Raw genomic sequence first — 18,642 nt, forward strand, 5'->3', positions numbered from 1 at the left:
AGGAAGGAAGGAAGGAAGGAAGGAAGGAAGGAAGGAAGGAAGGGAGGGAGGGAGGGAGGGAGGGAGGGAGAGAGAGAGAGAGAGAGAGAGAGAGAGAGAGAGAGAGAGAAAGAAAGAAAGAAAGAAAGAAAGGAAAGAAAGAAAGAAAGAAAGAAAGAAAGAAAGAAAGAAAGAAAGAAAGAAAGAAAGAAAGAAAGAAAGAAAGAAAGAAAGAAAGAAAGAAAGAAAAAGAAATAACTGGTAGCTTCTTTCCATCTCCCAGAACCCAGCTGCCATGTTGTTTGGAAGCTAAAGCAGCCTGTGGAGAAGCCAGCCCACAGGGAGAGGAGCCGGTTATCATCCATGTGACAGCTGCCTCGGGGAGTGGATCCCCAGCTCCTATCCAGCCCCCCAGCTGAGTGAGGCCTTGCAGATACACTAAGGTTGTGGGTTTGATCCTGGGTCAGGGCACATACAAGAAACAACTAATGAATGCATAAATAAGTGGAACAACACATCTCTCTTTCACTCTCTCTCTAAAATAAATAAAAATGTTAAAGGCATTAAAATAAAGTAATTAAAATGAATAATAAACAAGTAATTGCTTCTCTGTCTTTTGGCTAAGATTAAGTATAGTACCTGTTCTTATCAGTTTAATATCTGATACGTCCTCTATCTGAGGACAATATATTAAATGAGAAAAAAAATGAACAAGTTTGTGATTTGGAAACTGGTAAATATCGAATTAAAAAGCCAAGAGAGGGAAAGATGACTGCCTCTGAGATGGGAAAATGCAGGTAGAGGGGGCTGCTGTTTTTGTTTTGTTGTAACAAACATGGATGATTGCTGGGGTCCAACCCCAGCAGGTCCAGGGGTCCCCAAAGGTGTGGACGGAGTCGGCGAAGGACACGGAGGCAGCGTTCAGTTGATCAGCATAGTTGGGTTCTCCAGCCAGGTTCTGTTGATCAGCATAGAGAGGTTCTCCTGTCAGGCTCTATCCAGGATCTCCAGCCAAGTTCTGTCCAGGATCTTTTGCCAGGTTCAGTCACCAGGTTCTAGTCAGGTTCTCTTGCCATGTTCTATCCAGGTTCTATAGCCAGGTTCTGTCTCTAGGTTCTTCAGCCAGGTTCTCTCGCTAGGTTCTGTCTCTAGGTCCTTCAGCCAGGTTCTCTCGCTAGGTTCTGTCTCTAGGTCCTTCAGCCAGGTTCTCTCGCTAGGTTCTGTCTCTAGGTTCTGTGGCCAGTTTCTGTCCAGGATCTTTTGCCATGTTCTCTCGCTAGGTTCTGTCTCTAGGTTCTGAGGCCAGTTTCTGTCCAGGATCTTTTGCCATGTTCTCTCCAGCGAAGTTCTTCTGTCTCTAGGTTCTGTGTAGGTTCTGTGTCTAGGTTCTGTGTCCTGTTGTCTTGTTACATCTGTATTTATACCAGTTGATTCCAATCCTATCACTCTCTATTCCAAAGGTTAGGGCGTTTCTTATCTCCATTCCAGGGAGTAAAGATTATGTAGCTTAAGCATGATTGTTCGTAGTTAAAGTGATTAATTACCCGCCTGGCACTTAGTTAAGGGGTTTTATTCCCTCCCTAACTTCAGGGGAAAATTCCTACCTGGGGAAAGAACCTTTCTCAGAGAGGTGACCTTGTTTAAAACACATAGTGCCAAGAAGGTGAGCAAACATATTAAGAACAGTATGCCATATATGCCAGGTCCCTTGAAACGGCAAGGATGGACCGGCTCCTGGCAGAGCCGGATCTAGTTCAGGGGTCCTCAAACTACGGCCCGCGGACCACATGCAAATACAAATATTGTATTTGTTCCCGTTTTGTTTTTTTACTTCAAAATAAGATATGTGCAGTGTGCATAGGAATTTGTTCATAGTTTTTTTTTAAACTATAGTCCGGCCCTCCAACGGTCTGAGGGACAGTGAACTGGCCCCCTGTTTAAAAAGTTTGAGGACCCCTGATCTAGTTTATACTTTACACACATGTATAACTCGGATAAAAAAAAAAAAACTTAAAAATTTTTTTCCTTAGCAAGAATGGATCTACAATGGGTTTGAAAGGCTTCCTGTACATTCAGCAACGGGTACATCAAACTCCATTATTCCAGTAAATAAGAAAGTTTTTGCCTACAAGCGGCCTGATAGTCCCACTCAGTTAAAATGCTGCCTAAGGTTTTTAGCTTAAACACTCAGGTGGTAGTCTTGGCCCTGAGGAGTCCTGGTTGCCTCGGTGGAGCCCCAGGGACTGTGTCTATTGTGTCTGAGCCAAGACCAGGGAGTGCAGGGTGCAGGGCTAGCTCCTGGGCAGCTGCCAGCCTGGAGGCAGCAGCCTGGCCGGGAAGGGCAGGACTGCAGACGAGGCTCCTGGCCCCGCTGGGGCAGCTCCACCAAGGGCTGTGCCACACACCCTGCCAGGCAAGCCCCACTGAGGCCACCTTCCAGGATCAGGTCCCAGATTTCAGGGGGACTGGAGGTGGAGGGGTGCTGAAGCAAACTGAAGATTGGAGCACTGGCAAGTGGGAGGAAGAGGGCTGATGCCTTTGATGACCACAAACGAGAGTCTGGAGATGGGAGAGGGTGTATTTGACACTTGGAATGAAGAGTTTAAATTTGCACATAACTGAGTTAGGTTATGAATTTAAAACCTTTTGCAATATAATTTCTCTGAGCCTTCTCTGTATGGGTTTTATGATGGGCGAGATATATATATGACATAGAGACTGGGAGGGGAAAACTTTACCCTAAGGTTCTTCCAGCTGGTCTAATCATCAAATAGACATGAGACAGATTAGCAAGAGAATCCGACCGAACTTCATACATACATAGGTATGGGAACCCCACATCCGTGAGAGTCAGAGGCCCCACATGCACCAGAGGTTCAGACAGACAGGGAACTTGACATTCTGGCCGAGGGATGAGGTAAGGCAGCTCGGGGGCTTCCCTGGGTCGCTGCAGGATTAGAAGAGCAGATTTTAGTAAATAGAAGCGTGCCCTGCCTTATAGGTGGGTCAAAAAGAGATTATAGCTGATCATCTCTCGTAATTCAAGTTCTTCTAGGCAAAGGGAGGGGCAGAAGTTTCTCTTGAGCCTGAAGCTAACATTGCCCTTAGAGCCTGAAGCTAAAATTGCCCTCAGAACAGTCCGCCTGCCACGGAAGCACAGCTTGGTGTGACTAGCTCAGGGGTTCTGTCACAGCGATGTCATTTTGGGACTGTGGTTTTCTCTTTAACTTCTAGGTTCTGGCTGGTCTAATAGTCAAATTCACATGAGACAGGTTAGCAGCAGAAAACAAATGAACATTTAATAACATGTATTCCTCTTACAGATGTGGGAGAGACCCAGAGCAACTGAGGAACTCTCCAAAATAGTGGAAGCCACACCTTACATCCATCTTCAGCTAAAGACAAAAAAAGATGTTGAGTGTGGGGAGTGAGGCGTGGGAGGGGACCAGGAGAAGCACAGCGAATGGGAGTCAGGCTGTTATGCAGGTTTAGGTGTCTGCTTCCTCCACTGATAACAGTTTCTAGGAATTTAGATGCTAGCTCTTCCAGTGAGGAAAATAGCTTTACAAATACAGGTTGCCCACCCTGGCTGGGTAGCTCAGATGGTTAGAGCTTCACCCCAATACACCAAAGTTGTGGGTTCCATCTCTGGTCAGGGCACATACAAGAAGCAATCAATGAATACATGAATGAATGGAACAACAAATCTCTCTCTCTCTCTCTCTCATCAATCGACAACATTTTTCAAAAGTTACCCGGCCTAAAGGAATCACTATCTCCAAAGAGGCATATATTGGGATGGCAAACTCTGCTCCCCTTCGACAGGAAGAGGATGCAGGGAATAGAGGGAGTGATGGAGGCTGGCAGATAACCCTTGGAGGTGAGATTGTCTCAGTAGAGCGAGGAGGACCCAGGAAGGCTCTGCAGGTGAGGAGGAGGAGGAAATGGCAAAGGGGGCTACTGTGGTCCCCTAGGGTGGGCAGAGCTGGGAAGAAGGGTCGATTTTAAATATATATATCATTATGCCCAGCCAGTGTGGCTCAGTGGTTGAGCTTGACCTATGAACCAGGAAGTCAATGTTCAATTCCCGGTCAGGGCACATGCCCAGGCTGCAGACTCAATCCCCAGTAGGCGGTGTGCAGGAGACAGCCAATCAATGATTCTCTCTCATCACAGATGTTTCTATCTCTCTCCCTCTCCTTTCCTCTCTGAAATCAATAAAAATACATTTTTTTAAAAAAGAGAGAAAAAGAAGATTATGTGCTCCCTTGAGGGTTAATATCCCTTTCAGGGATATTACTTCTGGTATTTCAAAGGTGATGGCGAACCTATGACACCTCTGACACGCGAACTCATTTTTTTGGTTGATTTTTCTTTGTTAAATGGCATTTAAATATATAAAATAAATATCAAAAATATAAGTCTTTGTTTTACTATGGTTGCAAATATCAAAAAAATTCTATATGTGACACGGCACCAGAGTTAAGTTAGGGTTTTTCAAAATGCTGACACGCCGAGCTCAAAGGTTCGCCATCACTGACCTAGATGCACAAGAGCAAAGGGCAGGGCTGGCTTCAAACCTTTCGCTGAAGAAGTGATAGGCCTGGGACGTGACTACCCAGCATGACCTGCCCAGTTGGCATTTATGGTCAGATCTCCCTGAGAGGTTACTTTCCACAGACCCCCATTTTCATCCACAGTATGGACACCACCTTTTGTTTATTCATTCATCTGTTGACGGACATGTGAATTGTTTGTACCTATTGGAGAAGGGATAATTCTCCCCCTTCTACTCTTTAGTTCTTAATTCTGAACTAGTAATAAAATAATAAAAAATTGACATAAGACTAGATTAATAGGATGTTAACAAAAATTCCAAGGTGAATTAAAAGAGCGTTTTATTCAGATATGATTTGCAAATCAGGGACGTAGCCCTTGGTGTGAACCAGAGACATGTTCCAATGTGGAGGGGATAAAGCATGGTTTCCAAAGGCAAAGTGCAGGGGCTGCTGATCAAAGAGGCGAGTGGCTGCGGGGAAGACCACAAACTTCCATCACTGGTTCTCTGAGAGGTGCGGGCAACTGCAAAATTCAAGGATCTGCTGACTCAGGGATCCAAAAGTAGGGCTGTGATGCAAGAACAATGGGTAACATGATGAGGCATTTGTCAGGTTCTAGTTCTGGTTCAGGCCGTAGAGCACAAGTTCTGGGTTATCTATATAATAAAAGCCAAAGTGACCATTACAGCGGAATGACCAGAACAACCGGTCACTATGATGTACACTGACTACCAGGGGGCAGACGCTCAACGCAGGAGCTGCCCCTTGGTGGTCAGTGCACTCTCACAGGAGGAGCACTGCTCAGCCAGAAGCCAGGCTCATGGCTGGCGAGCGCAGCAGTGGTGGTGGGAGCCTCTCCCGCCTCTGCGACAGCGCTAAGGAACAGCAAGCAGGTGGGCAGTAAGGAGAGAGGGGTCCCGGACTGCGAGAAGGTGCAGGCAGGGCTGAGGGACCCTACCCCCCCTTCCCCCAGTATATGAATTTCATGCACTGGGCCTCTAATTTATTTATCAGCAGAAATCAGCACAGAGAGAGCATTTGGTTGCAGGTGGCAGGAATGGCACCAGGTGTTTGAATGGTGGGGTCAGACTGGACCTGGGTTCAGCAACCTCGGTACTTGAGTTCTAGCTAGGAAAGAATTCAGAGCCAAGACTCAAACTATAAGAGAACATTTCTTTATAAAATTACAGAGGTAGAAGAAGTAATACGTAGAAGAGATGGGCTGAGGAAATGAGTTATGGAGGCAAAAGAAGGGCCCTAGGAGCTTGGGAGTGAGGAAGGTAATGGTAATGTGCCTGAGGGTGGGGGTGGAGGGTAGGATAAGGAGAGGCACTGGGAGAAAGCACTGGGTCAGCCGTGGGCAAACTACTGCCCGCGGGCCGGATCCAGCCCGTTTGAAATGAATAAAACTAAAAAAAAAAAAAAAGACCATACCCTTTTATGTAATGATGTTTACTTTGAATTTATATTAGTTCACACAAACACTCCATCCATGCTTTTGTTCTGGCCCTCCGGTCCAGTTTAAGAACCCATTGTGGCCCTCGAGTCAAAAAGTTTGCCCACCCCTGCACTGGGTCCTCCATCCTAAAGGTTTTAAGATTTTAGGGGAGGTCCCAGAGGAAGATCTTAATAGAATATTCGGCAGTTTTCTAGGCGTGTCCTTTGGGGTTGTGGTCTCCACGGATTGGCCAGCACCAGGGCAGGGGTCATTATTCAATGCAGCTGGTCCTGAGGTCGGCCATGGGGTTCCTGGTCTGGTTTTGTTGCTTTTTTGGACCCATAGCTGAAACACAACTGAGGTGTAAATGTTATCTCTAGGCAGAAAAGGTCAAGAGGTTAAGACCACCTGACCATGGATATGCTAGGGGACGAGAGGCCACGCTGGTGGCGAGGTCACACCCTACAGTTCTCCGCTGCTGGGCACCTGTAGCTTTCTGCCCTGGTGACCTTCTGTACCTGGCCCATCACCCTGGCTCTGCTCATGTCTGTCTGTCACAGTTCTGTGGGCCAATTCCAGGCCTGGGAGCAGAGCCTTGCTCTTTAAACAGGCTCGGGGGTCACCCTGCAAAAACCCAAATAAGGATGTTTAGGCTCGGATAAGTCCTCAAGGAGAAAAACCAGTTTAAAACATGCGCGCAGGAGAACCACAGTGTGATGCTCAGGTCAGAAAATGAGGCTCAAGAAATGTTCAAACCAGGCACCTTTTTATGTTTTTTGTACAAACACATGTGTGAGAAACTGACAAGACAGAGAAAGTCACTGCTCATTAAAAGGAATGTAAGCAGGGCTTGGGCTGGGGCAGACAGGCTTGTTGGCACAGCTCTCATTCCGGATTCCCAGCTGTGATAAGGTTGTGTCTCTGACCTTGGGATGTTCCCTCCTGCTTTCAGGGACACAGAGGAGAGTCAGGCCCCATCCTGCTCCTGCTGCCTCCCAGGTGACTGCAGTTGGAAATAATCACTAGGTCACCGTGGAATATTGCGGGGTGGCCTGTCCTGGGCCCCGACACGCCTATGGCTGTTATGGATAGTGCTGTTATGAATATGGGGGTGCGATTATGTCTTGAAGAGCCTGCTTTCAGCTCTTTAGGGTTCACACCCAGAGGTAGGATTGTTGGGTGGAAGGAATACTTCTGAACACTCCTGATCAGAGGAGAGCAGACTCATGCCTGTGCTCCAAACCCATCCAAGGGAGCAGACAACATCATGCCAGGGCACAGGGCCCCACCCCGCCTGCCCTCTGAAGGCACCTGTTACCGGACTGGGTACCTGGCCCAAGCGGGTCTGCCTAGGGCCATGGGTAGTGTGTGGGTTCTTGAATTCGTGCAAGAAAACTTTCACAACACAAGTCCAGGTGAATTTTAGAGGACGTTTATTAAAGCTGGGGACAATGAAACAAGGAAAGGTTGGGGACATGAGCCTGGGCTGGGCTGCTTTGGCTCCCTAAGAAGTCAGAGAAAAGGGGGCCTTGGAGATTTTTCTGGGACGAACTGCCACTGCCCACTGTTGCCCTGGTTGTAAGCCTCCCAGGGTCCCTAAGAGTTTAGGAGCTGCATGCCTGTGGAGAAAGAGGCGGGGAGGCCACGTGCGCTCCTAGCCAGGCGGGACCTTTGTTTTGAGGGGATTATAAAGGCTTTGCCTTTAGGAGAGGGCTTAGGGGAGGATCTGAATAGAATATTCGAGAGCTTTAAGTCAATGGGTCAAAATGAGATTGATCCCCTTCACCCAGATGATTCCAGGGTGTGGTTGGCAAATGGCACTAATTGGATTTCTGCTATCTGTCTCCCAGAGTAGGATGATTTAAGCTATTTACCCTCTGGTTGGGGAGGAGAAGTGCAAACCACGTCCCCACTCTGTTGTCACCACCACCCCACCCTTTTCCACCAAACAAGACTCCGAGCCCCAGCTCCGGGACACACCCAGTAGTCCAGTGCCCGTGTTGTGGACCAGCGTTCGTGAGAGTAAGACCACCGACTCCAATTAGGTCTAAAACAGCAAGCGAGGATTTATTGAACTGGCCAGTGACTGCCTCGGACTTCTCCATGCAGGGAGCATGCCCAAACAGCAGCCCCAGCCTTGGGGTCAAGCAAGCTTTTATTTGCACAAACCACAAATATCCTCCATAACTGTTACAATGCTCTACAAACCACAAACATCCTTTTACAATACTCTATTCAGGGTTCTCACGCACAGGTGTGCTGACCAGGAACTTCTAGGGCCATGCATGGCCACCCATCCTTAGCCATATCCTTGATCTTGTCAAATTCTCAGAACTCGGAACAGGTCACCTCAACCTTTGCTAAGTCTAAAATTTCCCACTGCTACTTTAAGTTTGCTTTTAGCCTAGTGCACTACACCTGTCCACCTGCCCAGGCCAAGCCTGGTGAAAAGCCACCTGGATGGCAGGACGACATCAGGAAGCCAAACCAGGCCGCTTGCAGGCCCTGTCCTTGCACCCCACCTCCCTCAGCACTCAGAACCGAGCCTGGACCCAACTGGCTCAAGGAAATACTGAACAGATGAGGTGGACAAAGGAGTGACAGGTGCCCAGGACTTCAGGAACAGAGGGTAGGGGGAGCCCAATAAGGACCCTGTGAATCGTCCTCACCCTGAGGGCACCTGCCTCTTAGGCCCACCCTACCCTAGGGAGATACCAGGGCTTCTCCTTGCTAAGGGCTCCGCCTTTTTCAGGACCCCTGCCCCAAGGCTGTCACACCCAACCAACAGGAGGGGCTGTCTCAGGGTGGCTGCCTGGGGCCCTGGGAGGGACCCAAAGGTTTTTATAGCCAGGGATGAAGGCCTCACCAGATTAAGCCCAAAGATCTTGCCTGCAGCTGGTGCCCTGGTGTCTCAGCCTCATCCAAGTTCCAGCCTCACCAGGTCCCGGCCCCTCTGCAGTCCCAGCTCCGATGCCCGCCCACCATCCCACAGGCATGCAGGGAGCCCACGTGCTGCTGCTGCTGCTGCTGCTGCTGCTGGGCCTCAGGATACAGCTCTCCCTCGGATTCATCCCAGGTAAGGGACCCCTTCCAGCCAGCCCCACACATGGGGTGCTCCCCCAAGGCTGACCTGACCTCCCTCTCCCCTTGGCCAGCTGAGGAGAAAGACCCAGCCTTCTGGAACCACCAGGCAGCCCAGGCTCTGGACACCGCCAAGAAGCTGCAGCCCATCCAAACAGCCGCCAAGAACCTCATTCTCTTCCTGGGGGACGGTGAGTGGTCATGGCATGTCCATTCCCACCGCCCCACAGTCCTGGTACCCAGGGCTACCTATGGGCACAGCCATGCCGGCGGACTCAGACCTGACTGGGTTCCATTCCTTCAGGGATGGGGGTGTCCACGGTGACAGCAACTCGGATCCTAAAGGCGCAGAAGAATGGCAAGCTGGGACCTGAGACCCCCCTGGCCATGGACAAATTCCCATTCGTGGCTCTGGCCAAGGTTAGGGCTGGGTGGCCTCAGGGTGCTCCACACCACAGGGGTGGGGTGGGCCTAGGGAGCCTGGTAGGAGGGAAGGCCCCAGGAGGGTTGGGGTCTGAGTTAGGGGCCCAGGGCCTGGTCATGATCTGGGTGTCTGCCCAGAGAGGAGCTGAGGGTGTCTCTGTCCCCAGACATACAACGTGGACAGACAAGTGCCAGACAGTGCAGGCACGGCCACAGCCTACCTGTGTGGTGTCAAGACCAACTTCCTGATCATTGGTGTGAGTGCAGCAGCCCGGTACAACCAGTGCAACACAACCCATGGCAACGAGGTCATCTCCGTGATGAACCGGGCCAAGAAAGCAGGTGGGCTTGGGGCCAGCCTAGTGGGCAGGGGTCGGGCCCAGAGGGCACGGTGGCTCACCCTGACCTGACCTCCGTCACCCTCAGGGAAGTCAGTGGGGGTGGTGACCTCAACGAGGGTGCAGCATGCCTCGCCAGCTGGCACCTACGCGCATACGGTGAACCGCAACTGGTACTCAGATGCAGACATGCCTGCCCAGGCGCTGAAGGACGGCTGTCGGGACATCGCCACGCAGCTCATCACCAACATGGACATTGATGTGGGTCATGAGGGCAATGGGGACTTGAGCAGAGGGGGTGGGCCCCATGCTGGCCACAGTCCCAGGCAACCCACAGCCTGAGCCCCGGGGCCTGGGGCCTGTCAGTGTCTCTGGGCACTTGGGATGGTGGTGTAGAAGGTACAGGCAAGCCAGGCCTTGCCACAGACCTGGTGGGGGGGGGGGGCACCTAGAGATGGTTTGTTCAGGGGGCAAAGGGCCAGGCAGGCCCCAAGCTCACCTGCCCTACTCCTCTGGCTCCAGGTGATCCTGGGTGGAGGCCGCAAGTACATGTTTCCCAAGGGGACCCCAGACCCTGAGTACCCTGGTGATGCCTCAAAGAGAGGAGTCAGGTTGGACATGCGGGACCTGGTCCAGGAGTGGCAGGCCAAGCACGAGGTGATGGGGGCTCCTGGGGCAGGGCATAGAGCAGGGACAAGGGCAGGGCTGCTGGTTGTAGAGCCGTGGGCTGAGGCCTGGGTCTGTCCCTCCCAGGGTGCCCGGTATGTGTGGAACCGAACAGCGCTCATTCAGGCGTCCCAGGACCCCTCCGTATCACACCTCATGGGTAATGACCCACCCCTCCCCCACCTTCCTGCCCTGTCCTCCGGGTCCCTGGACACTCATGTGTGCACAGACCCCACTCCACGGCTGTCAGTCACCCCTGCCCCCTTTCCCACAGGCCTCTTTGAGCCAGGGGACATGAACTATGAGGCCAACCGAGACACCCAGCAGGACCCAAGCCTGAAGGAGATGACAGAGGCCGCCTTGCGTCTGCTGCGCAGGAACCCCCGGGGCTTCTACCTGTTCGTGGAGGGTGAGTGAGTGGCACCCCCTCACTGAGCAGAGGGAGATCAGGATTCAGGGCAGGTTCCCTGCCGGGAGCCGGTCCATCCTTGCTGTTTCAAGGGACCTGGCATATATGGCATACGGTTCTTAATATGTTTGCTCACCTTCTTGGCACTGTGTTTTAACCAAGGTCACCTCTCCGAGAAAGGTTGAATCCCCAGGTAGGGATTTTCCCCTGAAGTTAGGGAGGGAATAAAACCCCTCAACTAAGTGCCAGGCGGGTAATTAATCCCTTTAACTACGAACAATCATGCTTAAACTACATAATCTTTACTCCCTGGAATGGAGATAAGAAACGCCCTAACCTTTGTAATAGAGATTGATGGGATTGAGTCAACTGGTATAAATACAGATGTAACAAGACAGAAAGAGACAGAACTCAGAACACAGAACTCATGAGACAGAATTCAAAACACAGAACTCAGAACACAGGGCTTGGAAGACAGGACCAAGAGAGACAGAGCCTAGGCACAGAACCTACACAGAACGTTCTCTAGAGACAGAAGAACTTCGCTGGCGAGAGCATGCCGGAGGATCCTGGAGAGGGACTGGCCTCAGAGCCTAGAGACAGAGCCTAGCGGGAGAACATGGCAAGGGATCCTGGACTGAACCTGACTACAGAGATTGGCAGGAGAACCTGACTGGAACCTGGACACTGAACCTGACTGGAACCTGGACACTGAACCTGACTGGAGAGCCTGGACAGAACCTGGCTGGAGAATCTAGCGAGGGAACATGGCTACAGAACCTTGCTGGAGATCCGAAGCAGAACCTCTCTGGAGATCCGGGCTAGAGATCCTGGCTAAGTTGCTGATCAACTGAACGCTGTCTCCGTGTCATCCCCTCTTCGCCGACTCCGTCCACGCCTTTGGGGACCCCTGGACCTGCTGGGGTTGGACCCCGGCAGTTCCCCACCATCCACCCGTGGTCTTTCTGCAGGCGGCCGCATTGACCATGGTCATCATGAAAGCAGAGCTTACTACGCACTGACAGATGCTGTCGCTTTTGATGACGCCATTGACAGGGCCAGCCAGCTCACAAGCGAGAAGGACACCCTGACCCTTGTCACTGCTGACCACTCTCACGTCTTCACTTTTGGTGGCTACCCTCTGCGTGGCAGCTCCATTTTCGGTAGGTCTGGGGAGAGTGGCAGGTGCCTGTTCCTCGATTAGGAGGCAGAAAATGCTCTGAGCCTCCGTTTGCTCATCTCTTAAATGGGGTCATAATAGCCATAGCCTTGCAGGGTCTTGTGTGGATTAAGTCACTGAATAGGCAAGCAGTGCTGGGGCTTAGCACACAGGGGGCGCTGCAGAGCTGTGGTGGTGCCATCACAGGTCCCCTTCTCCCTGCAGGGCTGGCTCCTGAGAAGGCGAAAGATGGCAAGGCCTACACCTCCATCCTTTATGGCAATGGCCCCGGCTTCGCAGTCAGCGGGGGCTCCCGGTCAGATGTCCGTGACAACCAGAGCAGTGAGTGCGCCGGTGGGTGGGCGGGCAGGGGGAACTCGCCGGAGGGTGCCCACCATACCTGATTCCCCATTGTCTGTTCAGGGGACCCCAACTACAGGCAGCAGGCGGCCGTGCCCCTATCGTCGGAGACCCACGCTGGTGAGGACGTGGCGGTGTTCGCGCGTGGCCCGCAGGCGCACCTGATGCACGGTGTTCAGGAGCAGAGCATGGTGGCGCACGTCATGGCCTTCGCCGCCTGCCTGGAACCCTACGCCGCCTGCGGCCTGACCCCGCCTGCTGAGCGCGCGGAGCCCTCAGCAGGCCCCTCCGCTGGCCCTTCACTGGTTTTGCTGACTGGGGCGCTGCTGCTGCTGCTGCTGCTGGGGACCATTAAGCCCTGACTGCCCCACCCCTCACCAGAGGGCCCACCTCCCCCAGGGGCCCTACACCAATTCTGGGCCACTTACTGCCAATACTGAATCCCTCTCACCGCCCCCAAGCTTCCCAGGGCCTGACCTTTACCCCGCGGTGCACACTGCCGCCACTTGGCCACCTTGGGACTGGGCACCCTGGAGCTGAGGTGGTGGCTTCCTGAAGCTCCCCAGGTTCTCCCAGCTGCTCAGGACTCCCAGCCCCCAACCTTGACTGCCAAGGAAGTTTTGTAGCACCATGGGGACCTGAGGACTCCGGCACATGGGGGCTCAGGAGGGTGTCCTGGAGAGGGACAGCTTCCTGTCACCCTACAACCTGTCCTAATGGATACCTCCTGGCCCATAGGCCGCTGTGGCCAGTACACCTGGTGCCTTTGACATAAAGCCCTGGCTTCATCATCTAGGGGCCCAGGGGTACCATTTCACAGAGGAGATGGGGACACAGAGAAGAGAGGAGGCTTGTCCCCGTCACTAGGCTACTGAGGTGGTCACCTCCCAATGCCCATCCAGGCTGAGAGCTCCAAGGAACATCGCGGAAGCTGCTGGTGCAGCGAGCTGCTGGTGCAGCGGGCAGCCCCAGAGCAGCCCTTGCCCCCACCCTGAGGCCATGTGGGCACTAGGCATATATTTATAAACAGGGGATTCCCTGCATCCAGGGGCCTCTATTCTGGGAGGGACACATATAAAACTAAAACTGCTTTACAATGTAATGCCAGTTCTGATGTTCTTTTTTTTTTTTTCTTTTGTTGTTGTTTTTTATTTTATTTTTTTTTTTAATTAAATCTTTATTGTTCAGATTATTACATTTGTTCCTCTTTTTTTCCCCCCCCATAACTCCCCTCCTCCCAGTTCCCGCCCCACCCTCCGCCCTCACTCCCCACCCACTGTCCTCATCCATAGGTGCATGATTTTTGTCCAGTCTCTTCCCACATCTCCCACACCCCTTTCCCCCCCCCCCCAAGAATAGTCAGTCCATTCCCTTTCTATGTCCCTGATTCTATTATAATCACTAGTTCATTCTGTTCATCAGATTATTAATTCACTTGATTCTTAGATTCACTTGTTGATAGATGCATATTTGTTGTTCATAATTTGTATCTTTACCTTTTTCTTCCTCTTCCTCTTCTTAAAGGATACCTTTCAGCATTGCATATAATCCTGGTTTGGTGGTGATGAACTCCTTTAGCTTTTCCTTATCCGTGAAGCTCTTTATCTGACCTTCAATTCTGAATGATAGCTTTGCTGGATAAAGTAATATTGGTTGTAGGTTCTTGGTATTCATCACTTTGAATATTTCTTGCCACTCCCTTCTGGCCTGCAAAGTTTCTGTTGAGAAATCAGCTGACAGTCATATGGGTATTCCCTTGTAGGTAACTGAGTTTCTTTCTCTTGCTGTTTTTAAGATTCTCTCTTTATCTTTTGCTCTTGGCATTTTAATTATGATGTGTCTTGGTGTGGTCCTCTTTGGATTCCTTTTGTTTGGGGTTCTCCGCGCTTCTTGGACCTGTAAGTCCATTTCTTTCACCAGGTGGGGGAAGTTTTCTGTCATTATTTCTTCAAATAGGTTTTCAATATCTTGCTCTCTCTCATCTTCTGGCACCCCCATAATTCTGATGTTGGTACGCTTGAAGCTGTCCCAGAGGCTCCTTACACTATCCTCGCATTTTTGGATTCTTTTTTCATTTTGCTTTTCCGGTTGGATGTTTTTTGCTTCCTCGCATTTCAAATCATTGACTTGATTCTTGCGCTCCTCTGGTCTGCTGTCGGGCGTCTGTATGATATTCGTTATTTCAGTCCGTGTATGCTTAATTTCTCGTTGGTTCCCCAATATAAGATCGAGGGTCTTATTAGTTTTCGTGTAGATCTCATTAAGTTTATCGACAGCTTCTAAACAGTTCTTGAGAGACCTTAAAAGTGTGGTTCTGAACTCTATATCTTCCATTGACAATTTTGTCCTGTTTCTTTGTCTCCGCATTTTGTTATGCTTCCTTGGTGTACCCCCTAGTGGTCTTTGTTCGAAGTCTTATAGTTAAATCTTGATTGTTGTAGCTAATTCCAGGGAGGGTTTGACCTCCAGGCCAAGTGGCTATGAGAATCAGCTGTGTCAGCAGTGAGAGAACTTCTGTCCTCTAGGGAGGTGCTAATCTAGCCTTTGCCTGAGGCTATCCGGCAAATGCCTCTGTGCAGGGCTTGGGCGGGGCGGGTCGCACAGGATCAACAGGGTGGGCCGGAGAGAGCAGTTATGGCGGCTCTCAGTCCTGTCCCCAGGGGCTCTGCCTCTCTGAGTCCCAGCACCCGCTGCAAAGCTCAGAGAGAAAGCTGCACTCGTCGCTCTGACCGAAGCCAGACAGTCCCGCTTCTCCCGTTTGAGTCTGGGTCCCTAAAGACTCGCCCGGATCTGGTGCTCAGAGTCTGCGACTCCCTCCCGATTGAAAACAACAACCGCGCCCTCCGCCGCCAGCCCGCTCCACGCACTCCGCACCTCAGAATTTGACTTCAGCACTGCGCCTCCTCTGAGTGTCCGTATGCGTTTCTCTTTCCTCCTAGTTGTAGGACTTCCACTCAGCCAGCGTTCCTGTGGTTCTGGGTGATGTCCGTTCCGTGTTTTAGTTTCACTTTTGAAGTAGTTGTTCAAAGCAGCAAACTCCGGCGTTAACCTATGCCGCCATCTTGGTTCTCCTCCAGTTCTGATGTTCTTGAAAGAAAAATCATTAGTATTTGGGGGTACAGCATGTGTGAGTCAGAGGAGAGGAGGGTAACTCAGATGAGGTCAGGGAGCAGGAAGGAGCTCCCTGAGGAGCAGACAGGTGCCCAAGATTGGAGGCAAGAGGGCTTCTGCAATGCTAGCCTGGGTCCTGAGGCAGCAAGTGACTTTTTGAAGCCAAGAGCTGGGTCAAAGATGGGGGGAAATGAGGGATAAGGAGAAATGGGGAAAGATCTTGAATTTCATCCAGAGTGTGGCTTTGAGCAGGGATATAACATGACTTTTTTTGAAAATATCAACCTGGGCATATGTGGGGAGGGACCAAGATGGTGGCATAGGTAAATATGGTACTTGCTTCTTCCCACAACCTCATCAAAATAAAACTAAGCCCTAGCCGGTTTGGCTCTGGATAGAGCATCAGCCTGCAGACCAAAGGGTTCCGGGTTCGATTCTGGTCAAGGCCACATACCTCGGTTGCAGGCTCCTCTCCGGCCCGGGCTCATGCAGAAGGCAACCAATCGTGTTTCTCTCACATAGATATTTCTGACTTTCCCTCTCTAAAAATCAATGGGAAAATATCCTCGGGTGAGGATTAAAACAAAAAAAACAACTAAAGTAACAGAACAACCATCATTCAGAAATGCCTGAAATCTGACTGAATAAAGTCATGCAACTAGGGAATTAAAGAAAACATATTGAGACAGGAAGGAGAGGCCGAAGCGCAGAATGGGCCAGTCTGAGACCCTCATGTGGCGTTTTTTGTTTTGTTTTTTAATTCAGAGGGATATCTTGGCTGTGGAGGCCTCCTGTGAGGAGCATGGGGTCCCATCCCCATGGCAGACCCCTCAGCCCAGGCTTCCAGTACTGAAAGGAGAAGTCCCTCTAACTTGGGGCTATAAGAACCAGCAGGGATTGTGGCTGAGTGACAAAGGCTTCTGGAGACCAGACAGTTTCTCTTAAAGGACCAGCACACAGACTTACTCAGACTCAGTCCCTCTGAGCTCCGGCGCTGGCTGGGGCAGCAGCTTGAAAGGATCCAGCAACATACAGGGAGGAACTAAATTGTCTGGCTTCAAGGCAAGAACTAGGGCATCAATGGCGAACCTTTTGAGCTCGGCGTGTCAGCATTTTGAAAAACCCTAACTTAACTCTGGTGCCGTGTCACATGTAGAAATTTTTTGATATTTGCAACCATAGTAAAACAAAGACTTATATTTTTGATATTTATTTTATATATTTAAATGCCATTTAACAAAGGAAAATCAACCAAAAAAATGAGTTCGCGTGTCACCTCTGACAGGCGTGTCATAGGTTCGCCATCACTGAACTAGGGGGCAGCTTTCTCCCAGACAAAAGTGCTCACAGAGGTCATTGTTCCTATGCTGAAACCTCTCCCTGACATAGAGCTGACTGGCAGGTGCCATATCTGAGCCTCTATCAACCTGGCTCACTCTTTGCCCTGCCTTGGTGATTCCCTGAGATTCCACCTTACCCAGTTTGCAGCATCACTCAAGCCATTTGCAGCAGCTTTTCCATATGAATTGCCTGTCCTGGCTCAGGCTTCAGACTTTCCTAAAATCTCTCAACAAGTAGCAGCTGGACTCAGCGTGTCCCATACCTCTTGATAAGTGGCCCAGGCCTGACATTAGCAGTAGCCTGAGTTGGATCACAGTTTGGCCTCTCCTGGGCACCTGGAGCCATCTGCAGATCACTCTGTTGCTTGTGTGGGTAGTCCCAGGCAAGGCACAGGCAGTGACTGACTTTGCACCTCCCAGGAGGCCCCAGAGTCAGTGCAAATGGTGGACAGCTTCAGATCATGCCAGATTACAACTCTACACATCCATGTGACACACTCAAGGGGCAGACTTGAGCACTAAAGCCCCGCTAAAGCAAGTCCTATTCCACAGGGGTGTCTTCTGCACAACAGCTCCTCCGCTATTGGTCCTCACAGCCAATTGGCCTGGAGTCAATTCCTCCCAGTTATGCCAACAGCAATCAAGGTTCAACTACAACAAGACAGTGCACACAGCCCACCCAGGTGTGCACCTATGTCCAGCTCAGGTGTTTGGGGAGGCTGAGCCACTGGGCCCTACAGGACACCTACTACACAAGACCACTCTACCAATTCCAGGAGACATAGCAGCTCTACCTAATTCATAGAAGCAAACACAGGGAAGCAGCCAAAATGCGGAGCCAAAGAAAAATGTCACAGATGAAAGACCAGAAAAAATCTGGAGAAAAAGACCTAAATGAAATGAAAGCAAGCAAACTACTGGATACAGAGTTCAAAACAATGGTTATAATGAGAGCTTCAAGGGACTTAGTGAGACTTTCAAGGATCTTAGTGAGAATTTCAAAGACTTGAAAAAGGTCCAGTCAGAAATGAAGGACACACTAATTGAAATGAAAAATAATTTACTGGAAATCAACAGTAGAGTAGAGTATGCTGAAAATCAAATCAATGATTTGGAATATGAGGAAGCAAAAACACACAGTAAGAAGAGCAAAAAGAAAAAAGAATCCAAAAATATGAAAATAGTGTAAGGAGCTTCTGGAACAACTTCAAGCATACTAACATTCACGTTGGGGGGGGGGGGTGCCAGAAGGAGAAGAGAGAGAGCAAGATATTGAAAACCTATTTGAAGAAATAAAGACAGGAAACTTCCCCTACCTGGTGAAAGAAATAGATTTACTAGTCTAGGTAGCACAGAGAGTCTCAAACAAGAGGAACCCAAAGATGCCCACACCAAGACACATCATAATTAAAATGCCAAAGGTTAAAGACAAAGAGAGAATCTTAAAAGCAGCAAGATAAAAGCAGTTAGTTACCTACAAGGGAGAGCCCATATGACTGTCAGCTGATTGCTCAGCAGAAACTTTGCAGGCCAGAAGGGCATGGCAAGAAATATTCAAAGTTATGAAAAGCAAGGACCTACAACCAAGATTACTCTACCCAGCAAAGCTATAATTTAGAATGGAAGGTCAGATTAAGAGCTTCCCGGGCAAGGACAAGCTAAAGGAGTTCATTACCGCCAAACCAGTATTACATGAATATTAAAGCGTTTTCAAGAAGAAGAAGGAGAAGAAGAAGAAGAAGAAATAAAAAATGAAAATATAAACAATAAATAGCAATA

The 18,642-nt window shown here is 50.2% G+C and overlaps 1 protein-coding gene and 1 pseudogene across 1 annotated transcript; both read left to right on the forward strand.

The window, feature by feature from the left end:
- The first annotated feature begins 579 nt into the window (after window positions 1-579).
- Window positions 580-687, forward strand: LOC132238998 (U2 spliceosomal RNA; annotated as a pseudogene).
- Window positions 688-8,827: 8,140 nt separating this feature from the next.
- Window positions 8,828-12,789, forward strand: LOC132238353 (intestinal-type alkaline phosphatase-like). Its single transcript, XM_059703527.1, has 11 exons — window positions 8,828-9,052; window positions 9,132-9,248; window positions 9,362-9,477; window positions 9,648-9,822; window positions 9,907-10,079; window positions 10,341-10,475; window positions 10,572-10,644; window positions 10,759-10,893; window positions 11,865-12,056; window positions 12,278-12,394; window positions 12,476-12,789. Exons 1-11 carry the CDS (start codon window positions 8,947-8,949, stop codon window positions 12,772-12,774), a joined length of 1,638 nt encoding a protein of 545 aa, XP_059559510.1. The 5' UTR covers window positions 8,828-8,946; the 3' UTR covers window positions 12,775-12,789.
- The last annotated feature ends 5,853 nt before the right edge of the window (window positions 12,790-18,642 follow it).

The sequence above is a fragment of the Myotis daubentonii genome, chromosome 7 (genome assembly GCF_963259705.1).
Source record: "Myotis daubentonii chromosome 7, mMyoDau2.1, whole genome shotgun sequence".
Taxonomy (NCBI): Eukaryota; Metazoa; Chordata; class Mammalia; order Chiroptera; family Vespertilionidae; genus Myotis; species Myotis daubentonii.

Coding starts and splice junctions, on each gene's coding strand:
- LOC132238353 (XM_059703527.1), top strand. CDS start 8,947: ATGCCCGCCCACCATCCCACAGGCATGCAGGGAGCCCACGTGCTGCTG. Junction 10,080..10,340: donor TCACCAACATGGACATTGAT/GTGGGTCATGAG, acceptor CTCTGGCTCCAG/GTGATCCTGGGTGGAGGCCG. Junction 12,057..12,277: donor GCGTGGCAGCTCCATTTTCG/GTAGGTCTGGGG, acceptor TTCTCCCTGCAG/GGCTGGCTCCTGAGAAGGCG.